Genomic DNA, 13,731 nt, shown 5'->3' with positions numbered 1-13,731 from the left:
CTCCAACCAATCAAAGCTTTTGCAGTATGAACTGACATGTTGTTCATCCAATCATAGAATTAGGATCAGAGAACAAACCTAGTGAGTTGTATTGGGATAGTGCCAAAGATCATTATGGGGGTTCTATGTGTTGAGAGGCTTGGTGGCATTGTTGGATAGAGTCAAATCAAATCTATTTATATAGCCCTTCTTACATCAGCTGATATCTCAAAGTGCTGTACAGAACCCCACCCCAAACAGCAAGCAATGCAGGTGTAGAAGCACGGTGGCTAGAGCATGGTAGATAGAGTGATAGGTAAGCATGTTTGTGATATTATTGAATTCAAATTAGATTTTTCAAATTACAGGAGATGGAGGAGGTATATTGTAAATGGTTTTCTTGGTTTTAGAACTTAATTTTGTGTTCAGTTAGTGCAATTCATTTAAATTTGCTTTGCTAACTTCAGTAGCTAGCTAGCTACCAGCACGAGTGTGCAGTTTTCTCCGCCAGAATGGTAGAATGGCCAACTGACAAATGTTGTGGACTTTTTGTTGAAGACCCCCTTTCATTCTCTGGGGTACACAAAAAGGTGTGAATTAAAAGCGAGGGTCGACCTCTGCCTGAGATCAGTTTCATGAAGACGGATGAAAAGGTGAGGGCATTCATTACTACAGTAACTTGAATCAAAAGTATAGCTAGTTAACAGGGAGCCTTTCATCAGGCCGCCTGTCTTGCTGGCCTTACCTGCTTTTTGGGAAAGTCTGAGCCTTGTCCAAAAGGTGGGTGCAGTGACCTGAAGAACATCAATCGTTCAGCTAAACGAAAAAACAAAAGCAGGGCATGCACAAAATTGTTTTTAGGAGGACACAACGAGAGGGTAAGTTCCGTTAACAAGGGCAACTACAAGGAGCTTGCACGCTATGCTAAGCTAATTGCACGCTATGATGCTTTACTTGCTGAACATATGGAACTTTCGACTGTCTTTTCTGGGATGTTGAAAACAATTCTGAATTATTTGATAGCTTCCATCACCTCATCCATTGAAAGTTATATTAAAGAGAGAGGTTGACGCAGCAAATTTTTTCGCGTGCGCTCAGGTAGGCTTTCCACTTTCCTCCGGTATTTATTTAGCAAAGATGATAACAATCACTCCGGACAGACACAAGCAAAAACTCATGACATAAATGTTGCAGCAGCCTAGGCTACACCTTAACATTAGAGATCTGACATGCTGTATCGGATGAAAACGAGACGATTTTCAGTCTGATCAACTGTTAAAAATTGCCCCACTGATCTGGGACCTGCACCAGTCTGCTTGCAGTTGTCAGTTATCGTCAGGTATGTGGATAATCAGGGCTTTATTCAGGAACGTTTCTTGGTCTACTGTGTCAAGTGGGCGAGATGCACAGTCTGTGTTTGACTTTATGCATTTTGAGATGTTTAACTTCATAGAGAAATGTGTTGTCCAAACCTAAGATGGCGTAGCTGTAATGGAATCTATCTGCTATTTGTATTTACAGCTAAGTCCCCTCATGTTCCCTGATTTTAAGAGGTGATGACTACTCCACTCCACTACTATTGTCAACTCTCTCCTGACATGAACTGAAGCCACGTCTCATGTGCCCGCTCATCCACTGGCACATTGAATGTTTCCCCTCCAAGCACTGTGAGTACCCCTATCAATTTTCTCTCATTACTGTATATAGAGTTAATCACTTATACACAATCACATTATTACACATCAATGATTTTACTCCTTGCTTGGACTAACTCATTCTTAGCTCTTTTGTCTATTTATGTAGTGTGTTGTCCTATAGTTTTTTGTCTTCCCAGTCAAATCCTGACCTGCACTGGTCAAGCCTCTGAACACCTCAACTCATGCCTCATACCCTCATTCAATCACTGCTGTGATCCCTTTCCAACACGGTGTAAGTAGTCCTCGCATTCCCATTCTCATTCCCCATAATATTGTACTTTAAATGTCTTTATTAAATGCTTTAGGTTTAAATAATTAATCTTTGACGATTTTTGAAATAGACTTTGTCGTCTCCGTGCGTTCCGTGCCTATACCGTGGGTCTCCCATCCTCCTCAATTTCTCAAGTCACCAGCCTCCACTGGTATATATATATATGTGTGTATGTCACTCACTGATCTGTTTCACCTGTCTTTGTGCTTGTCTCCACCCCCCTACAGGTGTCGTTCATCTTCCCCATTATCCCCAGTGTATTTATACCTGTGTTCTCTGTTGCCAGTTTGTTTTGTTTCGTCAAGCCTACCAGCGGTTTTTCCATGCTCCTGTCTTTCTCTAGTTCCTGTTTTCTAGTTTTCCCAGTTTTGACCATTCTGCCTGCCCTGACCCTGAGCCTGCCTGCCGTTCTGTACCTTGTCACACCACCCTGGATTACTGACCTCTGCCTGCCCTGACCCTGAGCCTGCCTGCCGTTCTGTACCTTGTCACACCACCCTGGATTATTGACCTCTGCCTGCCCTGACCCTGAGTCTGCCTGCCGTTCTGTACCTTCCGGACTCTGCTCTGGATCACTGACCTCTGCCTGCCCTTGACCTGTCGTTTGCCTGCCCCCCTGTTTTCGTAATAAACTTTTGTTACTTCGAAACTGTCGGCATCTGGGTCTTCTCCTGAGCCTTGACAATATATACATATACATGCGGATCATGATTTTATTTGAAAAATATTTGAACACATTCACAGATCATGGTTTTATTTGTGAAACATTTCAATGTATTCACAGATCATGGTTTTATTTGTGAAATATTTGTATATATTCACAAATCATGATTTTATTTGTGAGTTATGGTGAATATTCATATGGATTGTGAGACACTATACAGACAAAACATTGACACTTTTCTCACTCCATGCTAGACCACCAGGCGTGTGTTTGTGTGAAGAACATTGTCCATATGATTTGTTTTTGCTGCCAGGATGACCTGAAATGCACAGCTTAGAAGATCAAAAATCATCAATAACTTTTTGGTCTAGCTAAACACTGACAAACTGTTCACAGTTTGTCAGTGTTTAGCTAGACCAAAAAGTTAGGTTTTTAGTAAAATAATGTTTTGTTTGTTTTTAGTCAAAAAGACCACTAGGAATTCAGCCAAAAAATTTGTTTAATTTTTTATAGGAAATCTGTTCCCAAAATTCCCACAAAAAAATAAAAGAGACATATGTGATCATGTCTCAAAATGCAATGAAGGTATGAAATTATGTTATTTTCAAATACAATCTCCTTTTGGGCTTAGTTGTGGTCAATTTGAGTTGGACAAATTATTATTATCCAACAACCAAACTTTCGTTCCGACAAAAATTGGACTTTAGCTGAATCTAGTTGCCTACAGATGTAGCTGCCAGACACATGAACGTTAACAAGATCCTGTGGCTCATGCTCATGGTTGGCGCGCGCTGTCACTCGTCATCGCTCAAGGCGGTAAGAAGTCTGCATGCCTATGGTGCCATACATTCCACAAATATCTCTCACGCAACGGAAGGAAAGTCTAACCCATCCCACGCGCTCATGTTCCCAACCCGCTCCACACTATTTTTCTATCATAGCGCTCACCCTCGCATGGACCTCTGAGCGGTGTCGAGACTGAGCTCGCCTCTTCACCTAACACGATGTTTTATGGATTATCTTCCATTGTAGTAGCGAGAGATATATGTGGATGGAACGCGGAGCGAGGTGGAGTACTGGACGGGTTACAGCAGTAGCCTAAAAATCGGGCGGCTGGGGGTTCCATTCAACTGGGCTTTTCTGATGCCTGTGGATCTCGTGGGGCTCAGTTCGCTTCACTTCTGTGACCATGCTTTACTTCCAGCTGGTGATCATGGCTGGGACTGTCATGTTGGCATACTACTTTGAGTACACCGACACTTTCAACGTGCACGTCCAAGGGTTTTTCTGCTATGACAATGCCTACACCAAGCCCTATCATGGACCCGAGGCGTCCAGCGCTGTACCTCCTGTCATACTTTATGCAGTGGTCTGCGGATTGCCGTTGATTTTGGTGAGTTTTGGAAAATGGGCAAATATTTGGTTTAGGAAGGCAAAAACTAATGGACACACCAACTGCATAGGAATGAACCACACAAATGTACAACTTTAGGTTACAACGGTAGCAGTTGAATAGGTCTCTACTGGGAAAGAGGTATTCAGACCTCAATGGTGCAACCTGTCTAGGTAAATATTAAATATTTGTTTTGCTACATTGGTAATGAATCGACGGAAATTAGTCGTGCCAACCATATAACTTATTGACATATAAGACATATAATATATCCCCGTTGCTTTTACATGGCTGATACTGTGTAGCACCCGCTGTACCCTTTTGACATTCCCCCTGGATGTTTTCAGGTGTTTCATGACAAGTAACTTTCTACTGGGCAAGAACTGGTTGAATCAACGTTGTTTTACACGTCATTTCAACAACACAAAAATACATGTGATTAAGTTGAATCAATGCGGAAAACGAATTGGATTTGCAAAATGTGGTGCTGAGTTATGAGTGCTTTTTGAGGTCGGTTTGGTTCAATTATTTCAAAAAATATTTAACGGTTTTGATAGTTTTTTAAAACTTTAAATACACTATACATTTTGTGGGTTGAATGCTGTAAAACAGTATACAACAATTAATAAAATCCCCATGATGGTAGTAACTGCCCATTACTGCTTATCACTTATTAAACATAGTTTATTCACATGACATTACTTTAATAAAATAATTCAGTTGTTATATACAAGGGTTCTAACGGGGGCATCCCCTTTGTGTGGGCGTAATGCACCCTAAAAAAATCCATGCCTTTTGCAGCCAGTGGCCTGTGTACCCTTCTCCCTGAGTGCTGAGCGCTCCGAATTACCTCTCACTCTCATGACTCTTCATCACGTGATCGGGTCTTTCTCACAGGCTACAAGTGAAGACAGACACATCGGGGACGCAATTGCGCGGGTCCTTATCCAATTCCCGAGTTGGAATTGAAGATATTGAAATGCGCACAAGGTAGTAGGCTATAAGCGCGAATGTTCCATTATCAAATTGTTATGCTTTTATTATAAATGCACATTTTTATGGTGAAAATGGTCTTCCCCAAACTTGAAACTCACATGCTGCTTATGTATGCCAGTTAGGCTCTGCACCACTTGTAATGCGGATTAATGTGCTTAATTTTAAGAAGTTATTTGGCCACTTTAGTTGTGATACAAACCTTATCAAAACATACAGGCCTATGGGCTAGGCTACATGAGGTGTGCGACTGATTCGAAAAAGTCACAAAAAAAGGCATTGTTTCTTATGCTGGGCATCATTCACAAGTGATAGGCTAATATTGTCACCAATCAGACTATTCTTGATTTAATCTTGTCTTTACATATACTAAATAATATATGTGTGAAATTTGTTTTGATTTAGAATGGACCATTATCATGCACCTGTATCGAAACAGGGGCAGCAGGAATAAAAGTAATCTATGCACTTAAATAGCGAATGAAGGATTTTTTTTGCATGGTTCAGTTAAACAAAGTTTAAATAAAAAAAAAACATGTCATGCCAGCCAGGTAGGCTATACTCCTGTTGTAAATATAAGCAATGTGCTTGTTATTAGGAAAGTTGAGAAATACATAAATACCTCTTTTTTTTACATTACATAGCCTATAGAAATGTTGCTCAATATGAGCTCATGGGCTCTCATGAAGTGTTTGATTCGATTTTCGATTACATTTGCATTGATGTCAGAGTGATTAGAGGGACAATAGAGGGCTGAGTACCAGGCAGTTAACAAGTTTGGTAGGCTGCTAATGACCAGAAGCAGCATCATAGCTTGGATATTAAGTCAACTTTGAATAAGACCGTAGTTGAAACTGTACAGCCTACCTGTGCTGGAGGACATCTGCAAGATGGTGCTGGCATGCTTAAATAAGGAAATTAATGTCAAATCAATTGCACTAAGTTGTTGATCTTTTTGTTTGCTGTCACAATTTACCGTAAGTTGTAAAAAAAAAACTAGTTCTTAAGTAGATTTCTGACCAGATACTTTTTTACTTTTACCAGAGTAGTTTCTAAAGAGGGTTACTTTTACTTGAGTAAATTACAATCTAAGTAAGATACTTTTACTTTAGGTCAAACGTAATATCAGAGCTCTGACTTTGTGATAGACTGAGTCAGGGCAGGCTTTGAGTCAGTCCTTACCTCATCTCCCTCTCTCCCAAACTGAGTCTGACTACCCTGCACCTCTGTGCCGTTCAGCGCTTCTATCCAACTGTCTCATTACTGTCACTCATCTCTAGACCCATCCATTCCCATTCATTCCCCCAGAGTTGTTAGCTTTGAGAAGGAAGGGGAGAGAAAAAATTCAATCCATACCAATATAGGATTCGTTTTTATTGCAAATAGATAGGGAACAGCGAAGAGGTTCATAAATAATTAAGCTTTTACTCAACTGCACTGAGACCTGAGCTTTGGACACATTTACAGAGGTAGAGAGCTAGATTAAAAAGCACGATTCAACACCTCAGTGTAGTATTGCAGATTTGAACTAGCTAGCAAGAGCAAGCCATGGCTTGTCGAGTGGTCACCTTTCTTTGGGCCATGAAGCACTGCCATGGTTTTGGTAGGCTACTGATTGTCAGTAGCTATGGTCTTACGTATTGTTGTGAACTCGAGTCCTTTTCAACCCTGCACCCAATGACTTTTGTCTAAGGACCTTTGAATTGAGTGCACCAATCCTTGACTCTGAGGGTCCTATCCTGGGTGGGCAGCGATTGATGTTACATCATTAGATGGGACAGTCCAACTCCCGAATCCTAGGCAGATGAGAATCAGTAATAGTTGAAGCCTGGCACAGTCCAACCCCCGAATCCTTGACAGACGAGAATCAGAAACATCCACTGAAGAGTGTCTCAGCCCTAGCCTTTCCCTAGACTTCCCCGGACATCCCTTATGGCCCTATGTAATGTTGAGGGGGAATTTATGATGAGTGGATATTGACGGACCCAGCTATCAATAAAACAGTATCAGCATGACCATTGAGACGCATTTCTCCATACCATAACTTGATCAATGAAAGGTTGGCCTTGCCTGATAACAAGGCCTCTTAGATTCCCTCTCCCAATCACTATTATTATCTGCTATGTTCTGGGGAATTGTGTTCGATAATGGGCTAGGATGGATGAGACTACTAACAGGTCATAATCTCACACTCCACTAGACACGTAATGGTAGCCATTATTATCATACCCCTCCAGAAGCTGTTCAGGGATGCAGTGAAAAGCGAACAAATTCTCTCCTGCACCCTGAGGGTTATGGTGGTGTACATCCATTTAGTTATCTTGACAGTGGCTAAGGGTGCTAGCTTTGCTGCAAGGTTGCTAACTTACAAAGAGAGTATAGAAACGAGGACAGGAATCATGCCTCATTTGTGAACGTGTTATGAACACAAACAAATGTAATACATAGATTATACATGTTCTGAGCTATAAAGGGTATTTCTTTGGTATTTTAGGGTTGGTGCTCCTTGAACTGAAGTCTCACAACATGAGGGTGACAAGCCGTTGTAAACATTGACTTTACGATCAAACAGTTTTTGATTCATAACCACAGGTCCTCACTACTCTGTCTTGTCCTGACCCACAGCAGTAACTCACAGCTGTAAGAAATAAACCCAGCAGGAGAAATCGATATGTGTGTGGAGAGCTGTCTCCGCATACACACACACACACACACTCACACACACACACACACACACACACACACACACACACACACACACACACACACACACACACACACACACACACACACACACACACACACACACACACACACACATACATGCAGGCACTTACGCACACGCACACACACTGGCAATTCGAACAAGGACTACTCAAGCTGAATCAAAGGAGATGGCCCAGTTATCCACTGTGCCATCTGTCTGTCTGTCTGTCTTAACAAAGGAGTTATGAGACTGTAAAAAACAGAGACTGTAAAAAACAGAGACTGTAAAATACAGTTCCACAGTGGAACTAGAGAGGCATATTTGGTTGTTGGAGAGAATATAGTTGAAAGCGGCAATCTGCACTTGCTACATACATTTTTGGATGTATGAATGAATAATGTGTACCCATTGATTCATGAAGAATATAACTTATTAATCGCTCATGAGCTTAGTTCAACTCTCATGAGCTTAGTTCAACTGTTCAATATAAGCTTGTTTTACTCCGTTGTTTGTAAACTATGTACACTGAACAAAAATATAAACGCATGATATAAAGTGTTGGTCCCATGTTTCATGAGCTGAAATACAGTGGTGGAAAAAGTACCCAATTGTCATACTTGAGTAAAAATATAGATACCTTAATAGAAAGTTACCCAGTAAAATCACCCAGTAAAATACTACTTGAGTAAAAGTCTAAAAGTATTCGGTTATAAATACACTTAAGTATCAAAAGTAAATGTAATTTCTAAAATATACTTAAGTATCAAAAGTAAAAGTAGAAGTATTAGAGGTCGACCGATTATGATTTTTCAACACCGATACCGATTTTTGGCGGACCAAAAAAGCCGATACCGATTAATCGGCCAATTTTTTAAATGTGTTTGTAATAATGACAATTACAACAATACTGAATGAACACTTATTTTAACTTAATATAATAATTCAATAAAATCAATTTAGCCTCAAATAAATGATAAAACATGTTCAATTTGGTTTAAATAATGCAAAAACAAAGTGTTGGAGAAGAAAGTAAAAGTGCAATATGTGCCATGTAAAAAAGCTAACGTTTAAGTTCCTTGCTCAGAACATGAGAACATATGAAAGCTGGTGGTTCCTTTTAACATGAGTCTTCAATATTCCCAGGTAAGAAGTTTTATGTTGTAGTTATTATAGGAATTATAGGACTATTTCTCTCTATACCATTTGTATTTCATATACCTTTGACTATTGGATGTTCTTATAGGCACTTTAGTATTGCCAGTGTAAAAGTATAGCTTCCGTCCCTCTCCTTGCCCCTACCTGGGCTCGAACCAGGAACACATCGACAACAGCCACCCTCGAAGCATCGTTACCCATCGCTCCACAAAAGCCGCGGCAGAGCAAGGGGAACAACTACTCCAAGTCTCAGAGCGAGTGACGTCACCGATTGAAACGCTATTAGCGCGCACCCCGCTAACTAGCTAGCTATTTCACATCGGTTACACCAGCCTAACCTCGGGAGTTGATAGGCTTGAAGTCATAAACAGCTCAATGTTTGAAGCATTGCGAAGAGCTGCTGGCAAAACGCACGAAAGTGCTGTTTGAATGAATGCGTACGAGCCTGCTGCTGCCTACCATTGCTCAGTCAGACTGCTCTATCAAATATCAAATCATAGACTTAATTATAACATAATAACACACAGAAATACGAGCCTTTGGTCATTAATATGGTCGAACCCGGAAACTATCATTTCGAAAACAAAACGTTTATTCTTTCAGTGAAATACGGAACCGTTCGGGTGGCATCCATAAGTCTAAATATTCCTGTTACATTGCACAACCTTCAATGTTATGTCATAATTACGTAAAATTCTGGCAAACTAGTTCGCAACGAGCCAGGCGGCCCAAACTGTCGCACATACCCCGACTCTGCGTGCAATGAACGCAAGAGAAGTGACACAATTTCACCTGCTTAATATTGCCTGCTAACCTGGATTTCTTTTAGCTAAATATGCAGGTTTAAAAATATATACTTCTGTGTATTGATTTTAAGAAAGGCATTGATGTTTATAGTTAGGTACAGTCGTGCAACGATTGTGCTTTTTTCGCAAATGCGCTTTTGTTAAATCATCCCCCGTTTGGCGAAGTTGGCTTTCTTTGTTAGGAAAAAATAGTCTTCACACAGTTCGCAACGAGCCAGGCGACCCAAACTGCTGCATATACCCTGACTCTGTTGTAAGAGAAGTGACACAATTTCCCTAGTTAAAATAAATTCATGTTAGCAGGCAATATTAACTAAATATGCAGGTTTATAAAGATATACTTGTGTATTGATTTTAAGAAAGGCGTTGATGTTTATGGTTAGGTACACGTTGGAGCAACGACAGTCCTTTTTCGCGAATGCGCACCGCATCAATTATATGCAACGCAGGACACGCTAGATAAACTAGTAATATCATCAACCATGTGTAGTTAACTAGTGATTATGATTGATTGATTGATTGTTTTTTATAAGATAAGTTTAATGCTAGCTAGCAACTTACCTTGGCTTCTTACTGCATTCGCGTAACAGGCAGGCTTCTCGTGGAATGCAATGTAAGGCAGGTGGTTAGAGCGTTGGACTAGTTAACCGTAAGGTTAAAAGATTGAATCCCCGAGCTGACAAGTTAAAAATCTGTCGTTCTGCCCCTGAACAAGGCAGTTAACCCACCGTTCCTAGGCCGTCATTGAAAATAAGAATGTGTTCTTAACTGACTTGCCTAGTTAAATAAAGGTGTAAAAAAAAAAACGCCAAATCGGTGTCCAAAAATATTGATTTCTGATTGTTATGAAAACTTGAAATCGGCCCCAATTAATCGGCCATTCCGATTAATCAGTCGACCTCTATTCCTGACATATACTGTACCTCTCCCCAATTCATTAACCAATATATTGGTTGCAATCACTTTGCTCTCATTGTAGCCTTGATAGGACCAGGAAAATCTCAGGGCCCTCCAAACCATTGTAATGATCATTATTGAGTAGTGATTTGACATTCATTATCCACAATGTGAAAAAGTCAATGCCTGCTATTTAATTATTGTCATGGTATTATTTATGTTCATACCATGACATGTATAGGGAAGGGACACATTAGCTCTACACATTGTGCACTGCTTTTGACTTCATCAGGACATCAGTCTCTCTCCATGTCCAGTAGAGCATGTCCACATTGATTAAACAACACATTGATTAAAACGCACATGAACACACCCATGCATCTACTCAATCATGCAGACACAATCATTTGGACACACACACACACACTCATACACACTTATAACTTCCCCTTGGTTGTTGGACAACAATTCTCTTTTTCCTTTTGATGGAGGATTTCATTAAAACCAGAGCTATGTGAACCTGTCATTACTAGTACAGTCTCCACACATATAGTGAACTTGCTTCCTCCTCCCTTCAGCTTCCAGCTTTATTTATACTGTACATCATCTGCGTACAGCACTTCAGGCCCCTGCGATTAGATCTCAGGATGCTTAAAGATAGATCAAGGCATTTATTAATCCACGATGCTGCGTTGTGAGATTTTCCACTTGACGCGTTGCTTTAAAAGAGATCATGAATCATTTGACTCCAGGAGGTGGACTCACTTTACCAGTGTGATTTACGTAAGTGAGATTTTAGGGGGAGTTTGTCTCTTTCCCTAATCTCAAAATTGTGAAAGACTGAATTTGGGTCATCATTGGTAGTCACAAAACTTAATTTCAAGTGGAAATGTTTATTTGGTATTCTTTAAATGGTTCATGTGGTGTATTGGGAAATGTATTATGTGTTAATGGGTTTAGGTGTAAAATGGTTGCAAATAGCCAATGGGGATTTGTATGCAGGGGTTGAGTTATTTGAATTAACAAATGATAATGGGGTTTGAGTTCTTGTATTGAAGTGATTGGATTCCATGATGCAAGTGCGGTAAAAGTTCAATGATGTATTGGAGAGTTGGGCTGAAGACACTGAAGAGAGTAGTCGACTGTAATGTGTTAAGGAGAACATTAAATAAATCTGTTCCATGTATTATAAGTACACTTCGGAGTATTCAGTAAAAGAACCCAGCATCTTAGGATGCAACAGATCAGTTATCTTTTTACAAGATTCTCCAAATCAAATCAAATGTATTTATATAGCCCTTCTTACATCAGCTGATATCTCAAAGTGCTGTACAGAAACCCAGCCTAAAACCCCAAACTGCAAGCAATGCAGGTGTAGAAGCACGGTGGCTAGGAAAAACTCCCTAGGAAGAAACCTAGAGAGGAACCAGGCTATGAGGGGTGGCCAGTCCTCTTCTGGCTGTGCCGGGTGGAGATTATAACAGAACATGGCCAAGATGTTCAAATGTTCATAAATGACCAGCATGGTCAAATAACAATAATAACAGTAGTTGTCGAGGGTGCAGCAAGTCAGCACCTCAGGAGTAAATGTCAGTTGGCTTTTCATAGCCGATCATTAAGAGTATCTCTACCGCTCCTGCTGTCTCTAGAGAGTTGAAAACAGCAGGTCTGGGACAGGTAGCACGTCCGGTGAACAGGTCAGGGTTCCATAGCCGCAAGCAGAACAGTTGAAACTGGAGCAGCAGCACGGCCAGGTGGACTGGGGACAACAAGGAGTCATCATGCCAGGTAGTCCTGAGGCATGGTCCTAGGGCTCAGGTCCTCCGAGAGAGAGAAAGAAAAAGTGAAAGAGAGAATTAGAGAGAGCATACTTAAATTCACACAGGACACCGGATAAGACAGGAGAAGTACTCCAGATATAACAGACTGACCCAAGCCCCCCGACTGTCACGTCCTGACCATAGTTCTTATGTGTGTTGCTTGTTTTAGTGTTGGTCAGGACGTGAGCTGGGTGGGCATTCTATGTTGTGTTTCTAGTTTGTCTGTTTCTGTGTTCAGCCTAATATGGTTCTCAATCAGAGGCAGCTGTCAATCGTTGTCCCTGATTGAGAATCATATATAGGTGGCTTGTTTTGTGTTGGGGATTGTGGGTGGTTGTCTTCTGTCTTTGTGTTCTGCACCAGATAGGACTGTCTCGGTTTTCACATTTGTTATTTTGTATTTTGTATAGTGTTCACGTTATCGTCTCTTCTTTATTTTAAAAATTAATCTCTCCAGAAATAAGTCTCTCACTGTTGCCGCCTGCTACCGACCCCCCTCAGCTCCCAGCTGTGCCCTGGACACCATCTGTGAATTGATCGCTCCCCATCTAGCTTCAGAGTTTGTTCTGTTAGGTGACCTAAACTGGGATATGCTTAACACCCCGGCAGTCCTACAATCCAAGCTTGATGCCCTCAATCTCACACAAATCATCAAGGAACCCACCAGGTACAACCCTAAATCCGTAAACATGGGCACCCTAATAGACATTATCCTGACCAACCTGCCCTCCAAATACACCTCTGCTGTCTTCAATCAAGATCTCAGTGATCACTGCCTCATTGCCTGTATCCGCCACGGGTCCGCGGTCAAACGACCACCCCTCATCACTGTCAAACGCTCCCTAAAACACTTCTGCGAGCAGGCCTTTCTAATCGACCTGGCCCGGGTACCCTGGAAGGATATTGACCTCATCCCGTCAGTTGAGGATGCCTGGTCATTCTTTAAATGTTACTTCCTCACCATATTAGACAAGCATGCTCCGTTCAAAAAATGCAGAACCAAGAACAGATATAGCCCTTGGTTCACTCCAGACCTGACTGCCCTCGACCAGCACAAAAACATCCTGTGGCGAACTGCAATAGCATCGAAGAGCCCCCGCGATATGCAACTGTTCAGGGAAGTCAGGAACCAATACACGCAGTCAGTCAGGAAAGCAAAGGCCAGCTTTTTCAAGCAGAAATTTGCATCCTGTAGCTCTAACTCCAAAAAGTTCTGGGATACTGTAAAGTCCATGGAGAACAAGAGCACCTCCTCCCAGCTGCCCACTGCACTGAGGCTAGGTAACACGGTCACCACCGATAAATCCGTGATAATCGAAGACTTCAACAAGCATTTCTCAATGGCTGGC

At 41.3% G+C, this 13,731-nt stretch overlaps 1 protein-coding gene across 1 annotated transcript in view; it reads left to right on the top strand.

The window, feature by feature from the left end:
- Nucleotides 1–3,475: 3,475 nt before the first annotated feature.
- Nucleotides 3,476–13,731, top strand: part of LOC139550971 (phospholipid phosphatase-related protein type 5-like) — a 60,280-nt gene continuing 50,024 nt past the window's right edge. Inside the window, exon 1 of the mRNA XM_071362280.1 lies at nt 3,476–4,004. Coding sequence (XP_071218381.1) covers nt 3,801–4,004 — 204 coding nt within the window. The 5' untranslated portion in view covers nt 3,476–3,800. The remainder of the gene's footprint in view (nt 4,005–13,731) is intronic.

Source organism: Salvelinus alpinus, chromosome 23 (genome assembly GCF_045679555.1).
Source record: "Salvelinus alpinus chromosome 23, SLU_Salpinus.1, whole genome shotgun sequence".
NCBI classification, from domain to species: Eukaryota; Metazoa; Chordata; class Actinopteri; order Salmoniformes; family Salmonidae; genus Salvelinus; species Salvelinus alpinus.
This window is presented reverse-complemented; position numbering and strand designations above follow the sequence as displayed.